This window comes from Tasmannia lanceolata, unplaced genomic scaffold (genome assembly GCF_043159265.1).
Source record: "Tasmannia lanceolata isolate RefF3 unplaced genomic scaffold, GAP_Taslan_0.1 ptg000011l, whole genome shotgun sequence".
Taxonomy (NCBI): Eukaryota; Viridiplantae; Streptophyta; class Magnoliopsida; order Canellales; family Winteraceae; genus Tasmannia; species Tasmannia lanceolata.
Window position 1 is genome coordinate 15,544,114 of NW_027518688.1, and position 24,254 is coordinate 15,568,367.

Below are 24,254 nucleotides of genomic sequence, written 5' to 3' on the forward strand. Positions count from 1 at the left end.
ACCCTCTGAGGGTCGTTGCTTGGAGTTGTAATTGGCCGAAAAGTTAATTCCGGCGCTCGTCGGTCGTTCACATCATTATTCCCATGATCCGGCCTGGGGCTAGTGATCGAGACCGACGGTCGGTGATTCACGGGCCTTCGACTGCGAGGATTTCTGCCCTCCGGAGATTCGACTTGGTCTTCTTCCAAATGCTGATCTCGCACTTGTACGATCATTGGGGGAGGATCGGCCTTTCGAACTACCGGGGGAGGGGGCGGAAGGCGTTGCAGTATGTCGTGGAGGGTGGTCGAAACGTGACCTACTTGCGATGCAAGTTGATTGAACATGGTCATAATAACTTGAGTAGTGTCGTCATCGTTGGGTGTTTCCTCCAGCACTTGATCCACGGGAATCACCGCCTGAGCTTGACTTCTAGTCAGCACTCCTTCGCCTGGTGGGTTAACTGCGGCAGATTTCGAAGTTTTTGACTTCGAGTTCGTCATGGTCCCACGGATGGCGCCAATCTGATGATACCAAAATCTGCTTTACACGATCTAGCGGTGATAGAGTTATCCCTGTAAGTCACTTGCACTCACAGAGAGGTATTAAGGGTACCAGAATTATGATACTTCAATATTTAAGCTAGAAATTTGAATCTCAGGTAAATTTAAGGGAAGGAGATTAAGTACAGAAGTGTTATCAACGAAGGAGATGTGAGGGATGATTTGACTGAACCTGGTCTTCCCAAGCTGCCTACGTACCCCTTTTTTTGAGGATCAAGTCTAACGTAGTTCCATTATGAATATGAGGATCCCTTTTATAGAGAACAGAGTCCATAATAGTTAGAATCTTGCTGTTTTAGGAGTCTTTCCGAATTGGTCGACACCCCCGGGAGATAAGCTTATATCTATTTCCAATAGATATCCAATGTCCCTTAACGAGCAAGTTACTATTATGGGGCTCCTCATAGGTAGAAAGTTACCGCCTTAGGGTAGATTGCCTTTATGAGGTGCGGTTTCCCAATTTGGACGTCACTATCTATGCGGAGGCGATAAGATCTTGTTACCTCTTTTTATAGAAACTCTTAAACCGGCTCCTCTTTCTTTGGAGGTGCCACGTGTCGTTCATCCACGGTAGATACCGATTTTACCCCCAACAGATCCCACTTGGTCTTGGAGTGGGGTATGTTGTAAATACATAAAGGCAAGAATAGGGTTTAAAAGAAGGGTTAGAGAACTTGAAAGGTTTAGAGAAGTGAAGATAAGAGAGGAAAAATCTAAAGCAAGGAAAGAGGGGTTTTCTCTTGGGGCTCTAGGAGGATTTTTGTGGTGAAACAAGAAAAAAGATCTCTCTCCTTATTCTTGGTTAATCAAGGTGGTTCTTTTACTCAATGGTAAGAGGAGAAAATATGGGCAAGAAGAGGGGTTTTCTCTTGGGGCTCTAGGAGGGCTTTTGTGGTGAAACAAAAGAAAGGTTCTTCATCTTGAGGGTGAGAAGAAAGGTTAGAGTAAGGCTAGAGGGGTTTTCTCTTGGGGGCTCTTGGAGTGCTTTTGTGGTCAAGCAAAAGCAAGGTTCTTCTTGGAGGTATAATCTTCTTGTTCCATTGCTCTTCTTCTCCATAGAGTTTTCTTCTTTGCAAGAGAAGCATTGTATTTGAGGGTTTTCCTCATATTTGGTGTAGAGATTTCAGGGTCGCTTCGGGGTTGCATAAAAGGTTTGAGAGAAGGGTTTTATCAGTGGATTTTACCGATAGAGGTAACATTGTACTATTGGTTCTAAATAGTGGATTTTTGTGTTGCCTTGTCCACAAAATAGTCCATTGTGGTGAACCACGCATATTCTTGTCTTCTTGTGGTTGCTTATGATTTGCTCCCTTTTTGTGGTTGTGGTTTATTTGCACATATTTTCTCCATCTTGTTGTCCAAGATCTTGGATATTTCCATGTGTTCACCGGTGGTAGATCGACAGATGTTATTGGTGGCGGGTCTTAACGCCCAACACAACCTTCGTAGTTACCATGAATTTTCAGCATCCATTCGCCATCATGAACAACAACATGCATTAAAATTTCTCCTAATTTCCAAGGTTTCTGCTGCTGTTGGAGATGATTGCGTTCTCTTGCAAAAAAAGGGGTTTTAAGTGAAAAGAGTTTCAAGAAAATCAGCGCCTTCAATGCAAAACGGAATTGATTGAGGGGAGTTCTTTCTGAGATTCGGCCATGGCAGAAATTAGGGTTTGCAAAGAGAAAAGGGATAGAGGAGCAGAAGATGGGAAGGACAAACGAAGATGTCTGAGAAATGAGAAACATGAGGAAAAAACCACTTCTCTCTTCTCTAGCGCCAAGATCTGGCTTGAAAGACCATCAAATCCTACGGAGAGAGAGAGAGAGAGAGAGAGAGAGAGACAAATGAAAAATTGCAATTTTTGTACGCCGCTTTCCCACCCATAGCGAACTTGGACTCGGAAGCCCCCGACAACTCCGACTATGAAACCAATCACTATCTTTTGGAGTGTATGCGACTTCCCCCGTTTTGGGGTAGACGGATGGCGGGGCGGAAGCAACTTATGCGCTAATTTCCCTAATTTAGAGCTCATGGAACAACCACCACTTTTGCATTGGGGGTAAACGAATGTTTTACCCCCTATTTACCCTCACTTGAACACACCCGGCTCTATTTGGATGCTGGTAGATGTTGGGAGGATTTGGAGAAGAAGAAGTCAAAGGGAGATTAAAAGCAAATCAAAAGGAAATCAGTCGACGGGGAGATTGAGAGCAAATCTCCCAGACGTTGTTTGGTTGCGTTAGGAGATGTGAAGGAGGTTTTTTGCCTTATTTTTTAAGATCTTTTTTATAGGAATTTGCTACCCACCTTCGCCGAGGCCACTTGTGCACTTGTGGCCCATCCTTTGATGCAAAGATTGGCAGAAGTAACATGGTGAAAAGGTGGCTAGCAAAAACGAAAAATGTAATACCAAAAAATGGTAATCATTACGATTTGTGACAGAAGTACCAAGTTTGAAATGAAAAATTACCAAAAAATGGAAGCAAAGTTGGAAAATTGTGAAAAAATACCAACAGGATGGGCTAACATATGACAATTACCAAAAAAAAACTACAATGAAAATTAAAAGATTATGACAATTATGGGAAAATAGAATTTGCCTGAGAAATTCTCCCCTTTTTTCTTCATTTTGGAGAAATGCGTTGAGGGAGTTTACAGGGTTCCACTTCAGCAGACAAGCGCCCGACAACCCCAGTGGTCAAACTCCCCATTTTTGCTAAATTCCAAACCGAAACAGCTTTAAGCAAATCAGTAGAATAACATTCCCTGGTATTTTTCTCCAAAAAAGGTGACCAAACAGAGCATTAGTAAAATTCCAGATTCCGTTTAAATGCCAGTGGGCCTTCCAAGCACCCTTCCATGTGCTTGTGCAAATGTTGTTCTTGAGAACACAAATAATCAACAACACCTATAGCATCAACAATAGCAGTTTTTTTTTTTTCACGTACCAAAATATCCAAAAAAATTCTTTTCTTCTTCTCCATCTTCTAAAATGGAGAAATAAAAAAGAAAAGGTTAGGGTTATGGTTAATACAATTGTCATGGTTGTATTAGCAGCTTTCATGGTTGATTGCATTTTTCCAAGGTTAATAACAGTTTTAATAACAAGTTAGGATTAGAGTTAGTAACAGTTTTTCGCATGCCAAAGTACCAAAAATCTCCTTCTTCTTCCCCATCTTGTTCTCAAATGGAAAAAAGAGAGCGTAGGTTAGGGTTAGAGTTAGGAATGATAACAACTTTCGTGGTTTGGGGTTTAAATGGAAATTTCCAGGGTTAGTTGCAGTTTTAATGGCAGGTTAGGATTAGGTTTAAAACCAGTCTCCTCATACCAATAGACCCACATATCCAATAGCAACTTTCATGGTTGATTGAGAACAAACGGTTTCTATTCAGGTGAGAACAGGCAGGAACTGTTGGATATGTAAATCATTTCGGCCGTGTTCAATGGTGAAATTCCATTAAGCAACCCAAGAGGAGGGGTAGATTGGGTTTATAAAAATTTAAGGCTAATACTTATAATTTAAAATTGCAACCACCCCTTGTTAAGTTTAGAATTGAAAACAGGCAAGATCGAAAACCCTCTTACAATGCTTGATTCACCTTTCTTCATGGGGCGAATCGATGACCCTCGTACAATTGCTTGAATAGAAACAAAGAAGAAAGCTTGATGTCTCTTGAAGGCTTGTACAACTTGTAAGCTCACAATACCTCTCCAAATAATTACAATAAAGACCTATTAAGATCATCTTCTCAAATGACTAAATGCACAAATGAAAGGTCAAGTAGGTGTGTGTGTGTGTGTGTTTTCCAATTGTTCAAAAGGTTGCTAATGCATCAATTAAGTCCATATTTATAGGCCTTTAGGAAATATGACCGTTGGAGGGTAAAATGGGCAAGATTGATGCAAAAAGACCAAACAGAAAACTAGCCGTTATAGCCCGCAACGGCTATATTTTTGTAGGTCCGGTCGACCGGCCAATACACTCTGGCCGTTTTATTTTTGAACAGCAAGAATCGCTTGGTCGATCGGCCCTTCACGGATTCCCAATTTTGATTTTTCCAGGGCTTCAACTCGAATCCACCGGCCCTGTAGGAAATTACAAAATTTGAAATTTAAACATTAATATCTTTGAGATTTTGTCCATGGGTCTTGATCTTATCTTTTCACAATAATTGGGACCTTTGAAAATGATTTGAGTCAAAGCATGGAGGCTTCCAAAATGGTTTTCAAAAGAAATTGATAAAAATCTTTGAAAGAGTGCAAAAACCATTTAAAAAGCGATCTCCAATACAATTTAAGAAATTTAAGAAATGTAAAAATACTTGTCTTCTTGATTGTCTTGGCTTGAATGGTTCCCTGTTGGACTCTTGCATGTGCTTGTGAACCTTTGGCTAGAGTTGAGCATGCGAGTCCACCATTCCCGAACACTTTCACTTTGGTTCCATGAATGAGTCACATCATAGGTTCATCTTTCAAGCTTGGGCTATGGAACTTGTGCAAGAAGTGATGTCCTCATGATTTGTCTGTCTGATACACATCACATGCAAAGTACATTGGTATAGTTAATCAATTTTGGTTTGAGGGTCATCAAAACATAGGTAGGGTTGAACCCTTGAGCTAACAAATGGATCTTGCCATTTTGAAACTCCCTGGAGAGGATCCAAGAAAGAACACTCTCTTCTAGTAACCGAGCTATTTATAATTGTGTTTATTCTTTTAAACACTCTCTGAAAGCTAGGGTTATTATGAGAATGCAGCTGTTAGTTTTTATATTGCTATACTGATTTATCTTTTTGCATTGACTTTACCGAATCCGAATAGAATTGAACACTAGAATTGGAAGAATTAGAATAGGATTGGAATTTGGCGTCGATACTGATTCCTGTATTTCAAATGCAGCCTAAGGCTACATTTGGATTGCAAGAATCGGGAATTGAAATTGGCATTCTATTTTGATTCCTATTTTGAATTCCCTAAGGTTATGATGAGAATGCCTCCTCTTGCTGAAGGCAGAAAACAGATTACAGTATTTTTCTACATCAGTGTTATTTCCCACCTGTTGTAGTGGGAAACAGATTCAATCACTTGATTTTGGCAATCCAAACATACCCTAAGGTTTTCAAATTCTTCTGGAAATACAACTCAACTCAACTTAAGACTTTGTCCCAAACTAGTTGGGGTCGGCTAATGAATCCTTCAGAAAATTTTCATGAAAAAGTTCAAAGAATCTCAAATTCTTCTGTAAATGAAATGGAAAATATCTATTTTGAAAATGGGTTTTTCCCCACGCCTCATTTTTTTAGTGGTTGCCCGACATGGGTCTTATCCAGCACTGATTATCCTAGCAGCCATTTGCTTAGAATAGTACCAGCAACTTGTGTGACCCCAGAAATTGCCGTAGGCATAACAAGATATTGGATTGTATCATTCGACACTTACATTTTCTTGTAATTGGCCATCCTGCATGGATAGATTCAAGCTGTTTTGCACACAAAATACTACTGCTATATCATCACAACACAAACCTACTTTAAACTTTTGGCATCTACCAGCCCTACTATGTCCTTGATTTTTTTTTCCTTTTTTTTGAAAGATAGACCTACTATGTCCTTGAATTTGTAACCTATGGGTATCCATAGTAGCTTATGATTGATTGACCTACTCGAAGCGTGGTTTCTTCCGGCTTCCCAACTCTCTTTCAGCACGAGCACTTTCTTCTATGGCCTCAGCACGAGCACTTTCCTGTCCGGCCTCAGCATGAGCACGAGCATGAGTAAGATCTACTTTCTCTGCAACCTCCATATCTACTTGAATGCCAACATTTACCTTTCCTTTTTTAACACCACCAGCACTTTTTCCTAGGAAGCTCCTTTCTATATGACTAGGCCATTCCATGAGACCCGAGCACCTTTCCTTTTCAGGCAATGCAATTCCATGCAATTCAGAACTCTCCGTCAACTCAAGAGCCTCCGTTTGACATTGACTAGCACGAGCACTTTCCTTTCCAGCATTCAACTCTGCTTTAAGACCACTAGAAATTTCCCATCCGCTCCTCCCCATTATATGAACATATAAGGGACGCAGATCAGCAAAACTTTTGAGAAGATCAGTAATCTTTTTGCGCAAAGCATCCTCACGTTTGACGAAACTCAACCACCTTTTCCTTTCAGGCAATGCAATTCCATACAATTCACACCTCTCCCCTGTCAACTGATAAACAACATCTCCCATTTTCGACAGCACGCATCGGACCTTTTTCATCAACTCAGTCTTTCGCTCAGACAAAACACCCATTCTCTGGATTTCAGAAAAAGAAAAAGAAATATTAGATTTGCTTCGTAACGTGCTTTACAGTGAAGGAGATAATAAATCAAATAGCTAAGAAATATCAAAGCAACCTAATCATTTAACTATCCAAAGATAATAGGAAACATGAAAGAGAAAAAATAGCTCCTAGATCTTTTTTTGGTTGACCCAGAAGATCTTTTTTTGGTTTTTACTGGTCGCTCAAAAATCACTGAAATCTGTTGTCATCGAATTCTACCACCTAATAATCTTTACTTCTAGTCATCGAATTTGAACCATATTCTATATAGTTTTCGACCGTCCAATGTTCAGCGAGGAAAAAAGTACATGTTCTCTGATGTTACAATTGCATAACTCTGTTTGAACACCAAAACTTACCACCTTTCCAGCATTCAACTCTGCTTTAACACCACCATCACTTTCTCCTGGGCTCATCCTTACTGTATGAACATATACCCGACGCAGAACAGTTACCCTTTTGAGAAGATCAGTCACCCTATTGCGCAAAGCATCCTCGTGTTCGATGAGACTCGACCACCTTTTCTCTTCAGGCAATGCAATTCCATACAATTCACACCTCTCCTCTGTCAACTCAAGAGCCTCCATTTGACACTGATAAATATCATCTTCGACTTTCGACAGCAACCGTCGGACCTTTTTCACCAACTCAGCCTTCTGCTCAGACGAAGCATCCATTCTCTGGAATTCAGAAAAAGAAAACGAAATATTAGATTCGCTTCGTAACGTGCTTTACAGTGAAGGAGATAATAAATCAAATAGCTAAGAAATATCAAAGCAACCTAATCATTTAACTATCCAAAGACAATAGGAAACATGAAACAGAAAAAATAAATAAATAAAGGACCCAAAATCGTTTGGGTTAATTTTCAACAGACAGATTTCTTCCAGTTTATATCAAACCGGTTTTAAACGTGAGAAAGAGTTGATAGTGGTCGTTCAATTTCCTTATTTCCATAGCAAACAACTAGCCGTGTTTTGCACTGGATTGTCTCGTCATCTATCATATGATCCCAACCCTTCAATTGGAGGAAATTTGTTATTGAATTGTCAATGAGGCAACAGCCTCAACCCAATAAAGCCGAGTGAGTCCTATCTTTGACCTATCTAAACCGTCCATCTGATATTCTTTACTTGGAACCACCTATGGCTCAAAAAACAAAGAAATCAACAATTCTACCATCTAATAATCTTTACTTCTAGTCATTGAATTTGAACCATATTTTATATAGTTTTTCACTGTCAATGCTCAGCAAGGGAAAAAGTACATGTTGTTTGATGTTACAATTGCATAACTAATTGATTTCTTTTCTTCTTCTTTTTTGTGGTGGGGGGGTGGGGGGGGGGCGCATGGCATTGGAAATATGCAAAAATTTAAATCAATCTGAAAAGTAATGTAACCGGCCATTGAAACACTTAAATTTTGGTACTCTTGCAAACACGTGGCCGGGTTTCGGGTCGGGTCTGGTTATCTTGTGTTCAACCCGAACCCAATCCGAAATAAAATCGGGTTGGTTTTTTCGAACCCAAACCCGAACCCAACCCGAGTTACCATATGGCCAACCCAACGCGAGCAGAAATCGGGTTGAACCCGACCCAAGTTGCACCCCTAAAGGCCCATGAAATGAGCAGTTACGATCAGTCAAAGATGGGACTCCATGTATCATAGTGGGAGTGTGTGTGCTACTTGGATGTGATCAGATCCGTTGATAAATAGACGACTACAGATCTAGCCAGACGGAATTGAAGTATTGAACAATGATGATTATTTGATAAGTGTGCCCACAAGGGTCTCTCCCAAGTCCTAGTAAAAAAACTCCCAGCTAACTCAAGAATTCATCCTCGGGTCCAAAAGGATGGGACACTGATCAGAAATGGCTTGTCGAAGGCAACCTGCTCCTGACCAAACCCAACCAAGCATGGCAAATTAGGAAGCAATCTAATCTACTCTTCTTTTTGTGCCCCAAACAAAGCAAAGTCAACAAGAGCATTTCTATCAACTAACTTTGAGAACGCCGGCATGCCAGGCAGAATTCTGACACTAGAAACATTGCTCAATAAAACATTTGGCATTGAAGTCTCATCTCACACGCACAAGGAAGCCGTCACCTTCCTCTAACCACCTCTAACCCCACCCAAAAACTACTGTGTGCCCATTTTTAACCTCCAAAAATGGAAGGGTTAGGATGATCCTATGAAGCTGGTTTTTTGGGCGCACCCTATCTATATGAGGGCCTCTCAAAGGAATGCTTTGGATCATCCAAACAATGTGGGGACCCCTGTGTTTGTGAGCTCTAGCTATATATATATATAGCTAAATTTTCACCCCCACAAATGGACATCCTATGATGATCCAATTGAGCTAAATTTTGGTACACACCCCATCCATGATGGGGCCTTTCAAATGAATGCTTAGGACCACCCCAACAATGCGGCCCCACCCTTGTTTTACGCTTAGCTGCTAACGTTAGCAGGAACCCTTTTCTCATATATATATATATATATATATATATATATATATATATATATATATATATATATATAGAGAGAGAGAGAGAGAGAGAGAGAGGTGTTCCTGAGCATTCATTTGGGCCCACATTTTTGGGGTGATCCAAAGCATTCATTTGGAAGACCCTTCCATGGATAGGGTGTGTACCAAAAATCAGCCCTATAGGATCATCCTAACCCTGCCATTTGTGGAGGGAAAAATGGGCAGAAACATGGACACAGTGTCTGTCCATTTTCCCCTCCACCTTTGATGGGGTTAGGATGATCCTATCGATCTGATTTTTGGTACACACCCTATCCATGGAAGGGCCTTCCAAATGAATTGGATGCCTCCAAAAATGTGGGGCCACACGTTTTTGAGCTAGAGCTCAGATAAGCTTATCTGAGCTCTAGCTCAGGAACACTTTCCTCATATATATATATATATATATATATATATATATATATATATATATATATATATATATATATAGAGAGAGAGAGAGAGAGAGAGAGAGAGAGAGAGAGAAGGGTTCATGTGCTTGAGCGCGGATAGCTTATCTGTGCTCGAGTGCTGAAAACAGGGGTGAGGCCACATTTTTTGTGTGTGTGTGTGGGGGGGGGGGGGACCCTAAGCATTCATTTGGAAGGCGGCCCCATCATGGATAGGGTCTGTACCAAAAATCAGCTTCATTGGACCAGCATAGGGTGTCCATTTGTGGGCTTCAAAATGGACAGATACTGTTTGTCCACTAATGTGCCCAGTTTTCACCCCACAAATGGACACCCTATGGTGATCCAATGGAGCTGATTTTTGGTGGACACCCTATCCATAAAAGGGCCCATCAAATGAATGCTTTGGATCCCCCCCCCCCCCACCCCAAATATGGCCCACCCCAGTTTCTGTGCTCGAGCGCAAATAAGCTTATTTGCGCTCGAGCGCATAAACCCTTTTCTCATATATATATATATATATATATATATATATATATATATATATATATATATATATATAGCAGAAGAGAAAAGGAGAGAATTATTTGAATTTTTCCCAAAATTCTATGTGAATTACACATCAGTTTTTGACTTTTTTTAACAAAGGCACCCATTCAACCCACATATTTTCAATCCTACCCCCTCCCTTTATGTTTTTTAACAAAGGCACCCATTAAAGCCACATAATTTCAATTCTACCCCCCTCCTTTATGCTTTTTTAATTATGGAAACCTCTATAGATTGGAGGGCTAGGATCAGCCTATGGAAATGATCTTACGGGCACAACCTATTGATGTTGTGTTCCATCACATGGACGGTTTGGATCAACCGGTGATGTGGTCCGTACAATTCTTTGTCGGCCCGTGCATCGCACGGGGTTTTTTACTAGTATATATATATATATATATATATATATATATATATATATATATATATATATATATATATATATAGAGAGAGAGAGAGAGAACGGTTTCTACACAATAGTGTAGATAAGTTATCTACACACTAGCTTAAAATACAATGGAGGGCATATTGTTTGGGTGATCCAAACCATTCATTTGATTGGCCTCACATAGATAGGGTGTCCACAAAAAATCAGCTCCATGGGATCATCCCAACCCTTCGAACTGTGGAAGCAAAAAATGGATAGATTTGTGAAGGGTTGGGATGATCCTATGGAGCTGTTTTTTGTGGACACCCTATCTATTCGAGGATCAATCAAATGAATGGTTTGGATCACCCAATCAATATGCCCTCCACTGTATTTTAGGCTAGTGTGTAGATAACTTATCTACACTAGTGTGTAGAAACCATTATATATATATATATATATATATATATATATATATATATAATGGTTCCTGCAAACGTGTGCAGGTAAGTTACCTGCACACATTTGCAAAAACAGGGTAGGGCCACCATTCATTTGCAAAAACATGTGAACGGATCTGCAAATCAAGAGCAATGGAGTCACAATGGCAGGAAAAACAACGGTCCAGCGAGCAAAAAAAAAAGGACACACCAAAGGTGCGCACAACGATCATCGGCAAAGCAGCACAAAGCTAAGAGAAGATAACCGCCGATCAGGAAACATTCGGAGACAAGGTAGATGAGGAAACCGTTGCCTGGAGAGAAGAAGAAAGGCAAAAGAGGATAATCAACCAATGATGGGGAAACCTAGCAATCCTGATCCGCTAAAGATCGGACAAATCTCAGTCTCGCGGTCGTCATAGCCTATCGTTGGGCTCAGCGAGGACAATCCCTGTAAAGGGACCACGCTACGTCATCGCCCGTCCTAAAACCCGATAAAACGTCGGAAAACAGATGAAAACCGAAAAATCACGATCAAAACTGAAAATGGAATGAAGAGAGGGCTCCGAGTGACCTGGCAATCACCATCCTTGCCCATTTTTAGTTTTTGTATTTTTTAGTTTTTTGTTTTGAAAGGTTTGAGAAAGCTTTATTAAAAAGGTTTGAATAATTTTTGAAAAGATGTAAAAATGTTTATTGAAATGGTTTGAAAGAATTTACCATAAAGGTTTGAATGGACTTGGGATGCCGGTCTCAAGCTGCCTACGTACCCTGTGGAAAGGGATCAAGCCGACGTAGTTCGAAACAGCTTTTCGAAAAACGCTTTTTGTGTTTTTTAAGTTTTTTGTTGTTTTGTGATTTTTATTGTTTTGTATTTTTTATGTGTTTTTGTTTATCCGTTTTGATTGAAAGGGGTTTTGGCTCAAGAGGTTGCCGTCCGTCATAGCCTAAACTCGACAAAGTGTTCCCATGATTGAAGGGACCCCGAAATGAGAAGAGAATCATGAGGAACATAAGCAGAATGACTCTGAACAAAGAAGAAACCCGAGGAAATGTCCCTATAATCGATGGAATTCCGAAGTTCGAATAGGATTCCTAGGAACGTGAGGAGAATGAACCCGAAGAAGACACCCCGAGCCTTGTAAGAAATGATGACCACGAAGAAGAGGAGACCCTTAAGCCCTATGAGAAGTGACGAGATAAGAAAAGAGACATGAAGGGCAGAGGGGTGGCTCAAGAAACATTCTGTCATCGTCTGGCTTGAAGAGAATATCCTGAAAAATCGATGGAAAAGTCAAACACTGATGACTATCCTGAACTCCAATGAAGATCCCGACAGCAAAAGGAAGTTCTAGGACTCCAAAACGAAATTTGGATATCGACAAGGAACCCAAGGGGAGAGATGGAGAAAAGAAACGAGGGGGCTCCGAGTAGCCTCACTATGATTGTGCTTCAAGGGTAACCTCAATAATATCTCTGGCAAAAGAGCAATTATTCTTGTCATTTACTGACAATTCAAATATGCATCTATGTTATGCAACAACCAAGATTCCTAAGTCAGTCAAATTGTCTGATGTATCAAGGTGTAACCAATCGAGTGATTTCTAACCCATGTTTGCAATAACAGATTGACAGGAATAAGCAAATGAGCGAATACAGGTCAATATGTGAAGTCACGATTGAAATATAAAGATTTATAAAATGGAATACTGATATCCGCCCATGCAAAGAATGAAGGGTATCGAAGTTGACAGAGACAAAGAAAATGCAAGACAATACAGTGTAAATAAGCATTTGAGGTACACTTGAAAGTGAACGCATTTTGATTTGTCAACAGTCCATAATGGACTGGTAACAGACAACATCTTTACTTGTATATGAGTTATGTTGCAGAAACTTTGAACAGCATCTGGACTGTACATCATCATAATTTGAGCAACGAAGGCCTTCCCGTATTTCAATGATCACACTCCCTCATTTCCAAACCAAGGATGAAAACTTTGATGCCTTGCACGGATTATGATATCCAATTGTGACCCAATAGAATACTAGACACAACAGAGAGAGTATATTTACATAGTCCTTTCTTGAAATCTACCTAAATTTAACAAAACAGGGAGTGAAATGTATACGATGGCATATAGAAAATGACTATGAAGTCTTAACAGTTAAGACTAACTTAAGGAATTCATCAGAAGGGAGTAAATGAAAGATGACAATCAAGAGAAAAATGGGTCTCATACAAACACCTCCAAAAATCCAAGCAACAATCACACAAAATTCTTGGAACAGAAGTTCAAGAAGCTGTAAAGAAACAAATTGCTAAATATAGCAAACATCAATGACATGATTAACCACACAAGCTTAAACAGGAAATGAACTTATGAGGAGAAGATAGAACTGAAATTACCTCCTGGGCATGTCTTCTCCTCTTCGCCCAAAAATGTCCAAGAAAATTCTTTCTTCTACCCAAGAAAACTCTTCTCCTTTTCTTCAATTTCCACAAAGAGAGATCTCAGATCTCTCTCCTTTCCCTCTTCTTCTTCTTCTTCTATTAGCTAAACCCTCAAATAGAGACCCCAAACCCATCTTTGAAACCCTTTTAGTTACTGCCCTTGAAAATGGCGTGGAATAGTAGCACATCCAAAACGATTTCTCTAGTCTTCTTTCCAACCTTATCCTAGAGAAATGTGGTTGGGTCGGAGATGGAGCTGATAGGTGGGGATTAATGATTTGGGGTTAGGATCAAATAAGGTCCGGTGGTGATGATGGGCTGATGAGGTAATGGATAGCCAAAATGAAAGGGGGGTCAATGGGTTCTTGGGTCTTTGTGGACGTGGGTTTGAAGAATTACAGAGAGAAATGAAGATGAAGAGGGTGGGCGGATCTGGAAGTGTTGGGGAGATGATGAAGATGTTGGTGACAGGCGTGTGGAGGTGGAGAAATAGGCGGCAATGGAGAATCAAACAGAGGATGTAATTCTCAGTGCATGACAACAACCATATCATTGGCTAGTGTGTTGAAACATACATGAAAATACCATATGACTCAATTCATGCATTCTAATCAAAGTAAAGACAGATGGTCGAGTCACATAAGTGTTTAGGCATACATGTAGAATTATCCATTTAAGGGAAATGTATTGGCTTGACTGCACCAACAAACATTCTACAAGCGTATCCATTATCTCTTATAATGTCTGATCTTCATTATATCCACAATACAACAAAGATATCTTAAGACATCAAGACCTTGTATCTTGGATGGATATTTTTAAGAATGGTACTTTACCAAATTCAACCTGATAACCAATCATTATCAACACAAAGAGCATTCCCTCTAACTTTCGATTCCAACCAGGACATAGAAGACATTTCCTGCAACTTTCCTTAGAAAATTGACTCTTAAGCTGAAAAGATACTATATAAACCCAAAACAAAACAGACGAATTTTGAAATAAACTTTGTGATAACTGTAAACCTTATATCTCTATTGCCATACCCCCGCTAAGACCATCATGATCCAATTAAAAATGCCCACAAGAAATCCAAATAATGAGAAAAAGTACTTAATCTTCAGAATCAAATGAAATGGTCAGGCTCTCCTTGATAACAATTCCTTTGAAAGAGAATGCACACAAATCTATGAAAGTATTTACACCCACTTTAGAATACTGATTTTAAACAACCAAATGGAGAATCAGGGAGTCATTAAAGCTGACCCTGGTTTATGAATAGAGAGCATTATCAAATTCCTTTGAAATCCCCGGGTGTGAAAGAACTACTGGAAACATTTTCATGAAGTAAAACTTCACAAACTAACTCATATCTTCAATATACGACCACTCTATTGTATGTAATGAAATCAATTGGCATGACTCTATCCCAAAATTTAAAGTCAGTAGCAATTTAGTAAAGGTTGTGATCAAACAACTACATTGTATAACCATGGAACGTCATGTCAAGCTTAACATCCAAAACCAACGTACAGGAGAATTGTAGTATCTACAGAAGAATTGTAGTATCTACACATGACCAGCTGCTCATCAAATGAACATGCTTACATATCACACAAACCAATACTACCCTCTTCAAATAAAATCATAACCATAGGCTATCAATTAGTGACTGAAGGAAATTCCCTGTGAGTCATGACAAATTTGCAGAAAATTCCAAATAAAGCTACAATTGCTTACGAATCAAGGGAGAAATATAGCCAATTCCAAGCATATTATAACTTCATGAGCGAGTTCCAAATAGGAAAATTACTACCGATCTTGAAGTGATAGCTACAAGCTCCACAAAGAAAACACAGTAATACACTATTAAATGAATTTTCAAAAGAAATTTCCATAAAACTTGAAGAATTACTATTGATTCTCAGCAAAATAATAACCTCATACAAGCAAATGCACATCCAAGGAAGATTGTTGTAGATCTCAACTAAAATCGTGATCACACACCATTAAATGGATCATCAACAGAAAGATTATCATAATCCATCGGAAAAAACCATTGTGGATTCAAGGAAAATCACCTTTATGCAACTTCAAATGAACATCACATAGACAAATTTTCATAACCCATGAAGGATCACTAGAAGTTCTGACTATCATCACATTCGTACACCTTTAGATGAACATCCTAGAGGGATTATCACAAATCACAGAGGAATTGCCAAAGCGCTTAAACATAACAGCCACCGTACACTAGTTAAATGATCATCAGGGATAAATCCTCACAAATTATGAAAGAGTAACAACATTGATAGTGTAAGAAGAAGAACACGAATAATTACCTCTTCTCTTGATGCTTTTCTACTCAGCTGTGAGAGGGAGTATGCCGATCTTGATCGAAATTGACCAAAACTTTGATGAAGATGAATAAGTCTGTATTGGAGAAGATTAGATCTAGCGATTAGGGCTAAGACAAGGGTAAACCAAAGGTCTAGGGTTAAGAAAATGGGGAACTTGAGGTTTGGAGTTAAGGTGGAGGTAAAAGGGGAAGAAGAAGAATGGTGATGGCTGAGAAAGGAAGTAATGAAAGTGGAATTGAGGTAGAAGATGGGGTTTCTTAGATCTAACGGAGATGGCTGCAAGGAGTAAGGGGTTGGAGGTAGTGATTTGTTGATGATGGTGATGGGTATGGCGGTAATGGTGGTCGAGATGATGAATTTGGGTTCAAGAAAGGGGAAGGTGGTGTTGGCTGAAAATGGTAGTGATAGGTTATGGTGATGAGAAATTGAGACGATGGAGATGAGAAATGAAAGGGTAAATGAGGTCTGTTGGTGGTGGTGCCGGATTCCGGTGGTAGGATTCCAGCGAAATGGCCGATATCAATGGTGGAAGAGATGGAGCAAGGGGTAGCTAGTGGTAATGGAGTTGGGGTTTAGGTTTAAAGGAAGAGGTTCAAGGAGATGGTGGCCGATGTAATAGATGAGGGTTTTGGAAGACTTGAAATGGGAAACGATTGCAGGGAAGATGGCTGGTGAGGGAGAGGCTGGAGATCGGATGGCCGAAGAAGAAAACCCAAATCTCATCACCTTCTCTCTCTTTCTATGGCAGCTTCTAAAAATAGGATAGAAAACCCTAACTCCCCTGCCTCTCACGAGCTCTTTTGCTTCTTTTGTAAGCAAATGCTCATTTTTCCTACCCCTTTTTGCACCTCCAGGCAGCCCCTTTTGGTGAATACCATAACAACATTTCTTCATTTCTGGGTGGCTAGGGCAAGAAGAGGGAGAAATAAACATTCACTAATTTTTTGATTCCCTTTTTTTCATCTTAAACAACCCACTCTGAGATATTTCACTCCCCTTCTCCAAAAGAATAATGACATTTACACAACCTATCTTGATATTTGCACTTACTTGATTTGTCGTACTTGGCAATTCTTCTCCGATTTTGGTGAAAATTTGCAATCATTCTGCTTGGAACAATGGTCATATTCCGGGAACTTTGTACCTCTCCATGAGCACAACAGGCTGCCAAAATTTCAGATTTTCCTGGCATTTAGGGCCTGCTCCTTCGGGAATTTCAAGATTTTATTCGACTTCGGGATCTTATTCGATTTCAAAAATTTATTTGATTTTGGGGAAAATGGTCCAGTCAAAATGGGGTGTCTATAAGAATACAATGGGAAGAAGGAGATGACTACAAGAAAACCGTAAGGCAACAACGAGCCAACAACAAGAGAACAACTAGACAAGGATACGTCACACTCCATCCATGGAACTACATGAGGGTTTCAACAAAAAGAACGACTTCAAGGCACTACACCTCTCTCGGACATTTCACCAAACACTTGGTGTGCACCTTGAAGAACAACACAAAAGACAGAAGACCACGATTCTAGAGGAGAAAAGACAGATTAGGATGGAATGGATGGAATGGATGGAGGAAGAGACTCAAAACATGAAAGAAAGAAAGGATCTAAAACATAAAGAGAGGTGAAAGAAACTAGAACCCAAAAAGCGTATGGACTTAGAGAAGAATGAGAGTTTGGGATGAAGAACTAAAAAGAAAAAAGAAATTTATGGATTTAGGACCATAAAAGAACAAGATACAATGTTATGGATGAAGGAAAAAAGAAGAAGGAAAAGAATACACAAGTAGGGATCTTTTGGGTTGTCTTTCTTTCTTTGGGATGGATAGATTCACAAATTGTATTTACAAAAAAGGGTTTTTTGTTTAGGGATTCACAAGATGGAGGTTAGGGCTTGAAGGTTAGGGTTTAGAGATGAAGGTTTAAGGTTTAGGGATTTCGGTTTTGGAGGGTTTGGGGAAGATGGAAAAGGGAAAGGGATAGGGAAAAGAGAGAGGACATAGATGAGAGCTAGGGCTTTGGGGTGAGGGTAGCGCACGAGAGAGGGGGAGGGATACGACGTGTGAGAGAGAGAGAGAGAGAGAGAGAGAGAGAGAGAGAGAGAGAGAGAGAGAGAGATGAGAGATGGATAAGAGAGGGACTCTTCTTCACTTTTCTTTCCCTTAGGATCATTAGCTCTGATACCATGTTAGAAATGAGATTAGGGTTAGACAGGAAGAAGACGAGGAATGGAGAGATGGAGAGTCTCCACTAGGGAGCTCCCATGTAAAATGATGTATATATAAGGCCCAACTAGGGCAACCAAGTACAATGACAATCATACCCCTCACATACACAGTAATGACTAAAATACCCCTAACTACACTTCAACAGTTACTAATGTTGGAATTACCATGTTTTAATAAATGCACAAACTAAGTTTGTCTTTTCTTCTCAAACAGCCATCAAATGCTATTACATTCCCAAAAAACGTTATTAAAGCTCTCAGAAACCTATTAAAAAGGAAAGACAGCTATAATGATTTTCTATCCGGTCTCTTGCCAACAACTTCAAACCTTGATGTACTTTTCTCACCTCCGCCGACATTGCATCAGAGATCCCAATAGGGCAATCAAAGGCCCACAATACCGCTCCGTCACTATTCCTTAGGACCCCCACCAATGCCGGCTGGGCCCAGATTTCCAAAGCTAGAGCCATCAAAATTAAATTTGGTTGTATCCAACGCCGAGGGAACCCACTCTTGGACCATTTTTTGCTTCAAAACTGCCGAAGCACAAAGATCAAAAGCAAAAACAAATCTAAAAGAAGCCTCCATGGTGTTTTGATCACCTTTTTGATGAAATGATTGATTGGATGGCTTGATTTCCTTGGTCCTTTTTCCATATCCGTTGCTATGCTAACCAAGTGGCCAACCATCAAGCAAGAGAGGGAGTCTCTAAAGATGATCTCGCTCTTTGTTTACTTTCTTCCCCCTTAGGGTGTGTTCAGTAACCATCTCGATGATGCATTTTGCTATTTTTTAGGGATGGAGAATGAAAACAGTTGAGAGTCCCAAAAATCTTGTGTTTGGCATCCCGACCCGCAAAGGTCCGTTTCTAAGTTTTCACAGTTTTAGACGGCTAAAAATAGGATTTTGAGAAGCGACTCCAAGTCGTTTCTCCCGATTCTCATTTACCCGTTTCTGCCCGAAATTTTTGGCGAGAATGAGAAGGGTCGCCGAACACACCCTTAATCTCTCTTTTCTGTATCTTTCTTCTCTATTCGATGCAATTTGCTTTGTATTTTGACCACCTCAGTCTTTTCCACCAATAAATTGGCTATCATTTTCAAAAGAAAAAAAAGAAAGGCATGCCGAGTTTGTGCAATTATTAAAACATGGTAGTGCCAATATCAATGGCCTTTGTTTATGTTGCTTACTTTTTGCCCATTTAAGTTGACCTTTCCAAATTCATTAAAACCACATTTGGATAAACCATGGATTTGGAGTTGGAGTTGAATTTCTAAGATGAGAATGTGGTTTGTGAGCAGCTGCTCAGATAGCTTATCTGAGCAGCTGCATCAAAAACTCATGTGGCCCACATTTTTGGGGTGATCCAAAGCATTCATTTGAAAGGCCTTCCATGGATAGGGTGTGTACCAAAAATCAGCCCTATAGGATCATTCTAACCCAATCAAAGGTAGAGGGGAAAATGGACAGACACTGTTTCTGCCATTTTTTCCCTCCACAAATCGCAGGGTCAGAATGATTCTATAGGGCTGATTTTTGGTACACACCCTATCAATGGAAGGGCCTTCCAAATGAATGCTTTGGATCCCCCGAAAAATGTGGGGCCACATGTGTTTGTGAGCTCCTGCTCAGATAAGCTTATCTGAGCAGCTGCTCACAAACCATTTCCTCTTCTAAAATATGTGGATTTGAAATCTATAATTTTAAATTTTACATATTTATAAATAATGTCGTGTGGATGACCGTGCGTGTAAAGATTTTGATTTCAAATCTAAATTTAAAAAATCTGTTGTTTGGATGCCTTTTGGATTTGGATTTGAAATCTTCTTTTAAAAATAAAATTTGGATTTGAAATCTTATAAATCCAAAATGCCCTTATCCTATGAAAAATCACTAAAATATGCCCAATGCAAATCCAATGGGATATTTTGATCATTTTTATACCATAGGGATATTTTAGTCCCTACCAAGTTGAAGGGAAAGTTTTATAAGACGGTTGTGAGGCCAGCCATGCTGTACGGCTCAGAATGTTAGGCCACACCAAGAAGCAGCATGTGCATAAGATAAGTGTAGCGGAGATGTGAATGCTTAGATGGATGTGCGGCCACACAAGGTTAGATAGAATTAAAAATGAAGACATTCATAAAAAGGTGGGGGTGGCACCAATTGAGGAGAAGATGAGAGAGCACCTGTGGACCCCGATCCGAGAAGATGCCGAGGGAAGAGCCTCCGACGGTCTCTAGATCAACCACGTGAAGGAGAGCTCTACCATGGAACTCTCAAAACGGTTGCCACCCTTATAGCATAGCACGAGTGGCGATAAAAATCTTGATCCGGAGCCAGGGCTCGAAACTAAGACGTACCTAAAATAACTCAAAGTCGCCACCCATGGATAGGCCAAGAAACAAAAAAAAAAAAAAAAACAAATCCTATGTGCAATGGATAACCAGAAATATATATGGGTCCGTGCCTGATTATGAATGAGGAAAGTCCGAAGAGCACTCGGTCTCTTATGCTATTTATTTATTAACTTTGAAGAGTTTTGGGTGAAAATCATATAAAATGGGATCATATATCCCCGAGAAGACGTCTACCTAAGCATGCATGACCCGGGGATAGAAATAATAAGTATACATAAAATAAATGAAAGAAGTGTCACCTAAGCATAGCTAGGTTATGAGTGTCATGCCTAATTGATGTCTAAGTTCTGGTGAGCAAATACATGCAGGCTACAGCTAAAGGTATAAGGTAAATAAAGGAGTAAGTATAATGAAATATGATAAGCAAGAAAATAGTAAAGCAGCTACAACTAAGCATGTGATTAATATAAGTAAGCGGAGAATCATAACTAAACAAACAAACAAGATATGATAAACTGATAAAATCCACTGCTAGCAAATAAACAAAGCATAATAAACTGGAAAGTATGTAAAGAATTACAGCTAAACAGATAATCAAGAAATAAAATGAGAAGACAGTAAATGAAGTAAAGAATGAACAAGAGATAATAAACAGATAAAGACATAATAAAATATAACTTAGGGCATCACATAGCACCCTAAAGAAATATAAATTAAGGCATCACATAGTGCCTCAATGAAATATAAATTAGGGAATCACATAGCGCCCTAATAAAATATAAATTAAGACATCACATAGCGCCCTAATTCATATCAGTTCTTGCATAGGCAGCAATAAAATATATGTATATATATATATATATATATATATATATATATATATATATATATAAGGAACATTCTTTTTCTTCCAAGCTCGCTCAAATGGCCTTGTCTGTAGCTTCTCAATCTTTTTTGAGGTGTATTATTTTAGTTATATGTTACTTCTCTGTAGCTGTTCTTGCTGCTGGAAATAGCTCTTCTAGCTTCGACGAGCTCTTTCAGCCAAGTTGGGCTTCGGATCATGTGATGTATGAAGGAGAGGTTTTGAAGCTTAAGCTCGATAACTCTTCTGGTGCCGGATTCTCGTCCAAAAACAAGTACATGTTTGGAAAAACTACGATCCAGATTAAGCTCGTTGAGGGAGACTCCGCTGGAACTGTTACTGCCTTCTATATGTCATCGGACGGTCCAAATCAGAACGAGTTTGACTTTCAGTTCCTAGGCAACACCACAGGTGAACCCTACCTGGTTCAAACCAATGTGTACGTGAACGGGGTTGGGAAAAGGGAACAGCGCTTGAACCTCTGGTTCGACCCTACCACCGATTTTCATTCCTACTCCATCCTTTGGAACCAGCAACATGTCGTTTTTACGTGGATGAAACTCCGATACGTGTGCACGCGAACAAGGAAAAACAAGGATTGGCCTTTCCAAAGGACCAACCAATGGGGGTGTATAGCTCGATTTGGAATGCGGATGATTGGGCTACTCAGGGAGGTAGAGTGAAGACAAACTGGGCCCACGCTCCGTTCATATCTACTTACCGTGGATTCGACATCAATGGTTGTGAGTGTCCCATGTCATCATCACTTGAGGAGAATATGAAACGGTGCAGTAACACTAGAGCGAGGTACTGGTGGGACCAGCCAGTTATGACGGAGCTGAGCGTGCATCAGAGCCATCAGCTAATGTGGGTCCATGCCAAACAACTTATTTATGATTACTGTGCTGATTCTCAGCGCTTTCCGGTCTTGCCTGCAGATTGTGACCCGCAACGAGAGAAAGAGAAGGAAGGAAACAAGAAAAGGAAGAAGAGGAACATGGTTGCTGTGGTTATGTTCTTATCATGGGGATAAAGATGTAGTGGGTTTTGATTGGGGGTTACACTGTAAAAATGGGTAGACAACGACATGATCTCAATGTTTTTTTTTATTTTTCTTCTTTTGGGCTTTTGTTAGACTTGTTGTTTATGTAAAAATTTATAAAATTCAAAAAAATAATGAAATAAACTAATAAATGAAGGTAAACAAGTAACAACTACTGTTAAACACATAATCAAAACAATAAAGAACTGCAAAGAAAACTACAACTAAGCATGTGAGTAAGGAGATAATCTCAATCTGAAAGAAAACACACAAGAAACAATGATAACCACAAACATAAACTTTAAAACACTAACAACAAACCCTAAGACTATAAACGTTGTCGCCCGAATCTTCGGATGGTCTGAGATGTTCATCTAAAGCCGCCTACGTATCCCCGCCTCACAGGAATCAAGACAATGTAGTTCTTACACGCCTATTCTAAATTATGATGCCTAAGACATCTAGACCACTAAACTAGACTCGACCTAAAAGACCGAACTGATTTTTAAAGCCTCTTTAACGTTTATTTAAATTCAAGTGAATTGTGAATTTTAGGACACCCTATATGCCCTAACTAAATGCAAGTTTAACCCTAAGCTAATGCAGGTGGTTCCTACAATCTATGTGCAACTAGGCTGTGTGTCTTAAGGAAAATAATAGGCAGACTAAAGCATCATAAATCTAGTCATCAGTCGGCGATGTGGATCGCCAACTGACCGAACAGAGGTGTCAAACTCCTAGCTAGGACAAACTCTTAACTATAAAACAAACACAAACAAAATACACAGTATATCAGGACAAACTCCTAACTTTAACACCCTCTATCTAGGACAAACTCCTAACTCTAGAGGAAGATCTTTTCGAAAACATGTTTTATGAAAAAAAATTGTATTTTTAAAAGGGTTAAATGATTTATTTACAAAATTTGACTGGACTTGGGATATGGATCCCAAGCTGCCTACATACCTCGTGGAAGAGGATCATGCCAACGTAGTTCGAAAACAAACTTTCCTAACTACTGCCAAAATTTTAAGTTTTCAAAGGTTTTTGAATTTTTTGAATTTCTGATGTTTTCAAATGTTTCTAAGTTTTAAAATTTCTAATGTTTTTGTGATTTTAATATATTTCAATGTTTTTTATGTTTTAAAAATGTTCCAATGTTTTTTTACTTTTAAATGTTTTCACCCTTAAAGGGAACATGCAAACACAACAACAAACTAGGGCAAAGCCCTGAAGTTAAAGGGGAGACCCCAAACAAGCAACTAGTATCAAAAGGAAATGATTCACAACGAATAAACTAATGTCCCAAAACAAGTAAATGATCCAAGATCCCAAGCAAGCAAACTAGTGTCCCAACTAAAACAAACATGGTAAGATCCCAAGTAAGCAAAGCTCTAATAAGATTGTGCTAGTCTCTAATAAAGAGGAGTGATAACAACATTAAAGAACAAACTCCTAAACTAAAGGATAAACTCCTAAACTAGTACCACTAAGAGGGGAGGCAAATAAGTCAAAGACTCGCTAATAACGCTACCAAAATGAATAAACAAGGGTGCTAGTGAGACTGAGCAAGTTTCCTAGACACAAAGGTGGACTCCAAGTATCCCTATCATTGCCCTTGCAATGATAAATAGGGTTTAAGGTAACTAAAAGAGTAAGTTAGTCTTCTAACTATAGGGGGTACAAGTTGGGGTACAACTTAGAGAGGGTTCTATAAATGAGGAGACGCAAGCCTCCTATAAGTAAACTTTATAACATGACCAAAGTGACCTCCCTA

The 24,254-nt window shown here is 39.5% G+C and overlaps 1 protein-coding gene and 1 pseudogene across 2 annotated transcripts; one reads left to right on the forward strand and one right to left on the reverse strand.

Moving 5' to 3' along the window:
- Window positions 1-5,935: 5,935 nt before the first annotated feature.
- Window positions 5,936-16,719, reverse strand: LOC143886478 (uncharacterized). Of its 2 annotated transcripts, none has more exons than XM_077390454.1 (3): window positions 15,961-16,719; window positions 7,231-7,548; window positions 5,936-6,840 (listed from the first exon to the last, which is right to left on the reverse strand). In XM_077390454.1, exons 2-3 carry the CDS (start codon window positions 7,543-7,545, stop codon window positions 6,202-6,204), a joined length of 954 nt encoding a protein of 317 aa, XP_077246569.1. In that variant the 5' UTR covers window positions 7,546-7,548; window positions 15,961-16,719; the 3' UTR covers window positions 5,936-6,201. The 2 variants fall into 2 exon arrangements, with proteins under 2 accessions (XP_077246569.1, XP_077246568.1); XM_077390453.1 differs by having other exon boundaries at window positions 7,228-7,548; window positions 15,961-16,714.
- A 4,775-nt stretch (window positions 16,720-21,494) lies between these two features.
- LOC143885923 (xyloglucan endotransglucosylase protein 6 pseudogene) lies at window positions 21,495-22,468 on the forward strand (annotated as a pseudogene).
- The last annotated feature ends 1,786 nt before the right edge of the window (window positions 22,469-24,254 follow it).

Bases quoted from the DNA above. Each gene is read 5' to 3' on its own strand.
- LOC143886478 (XM_077390453.1), bottom strand. From the start codon at position 7,545: ATGGATGCTTCGTCTGAGCAGAAGGCTGAGTTGGTGAAAAAGGTCCGA. The intron at 6,841-7,227 runs GTAAGTTTTGGT...TCTGAAATCCAG, and splicing joins AGTTGAATGCTGGAAAGGTG to AGAATGGGTGTTTTGTCTGA.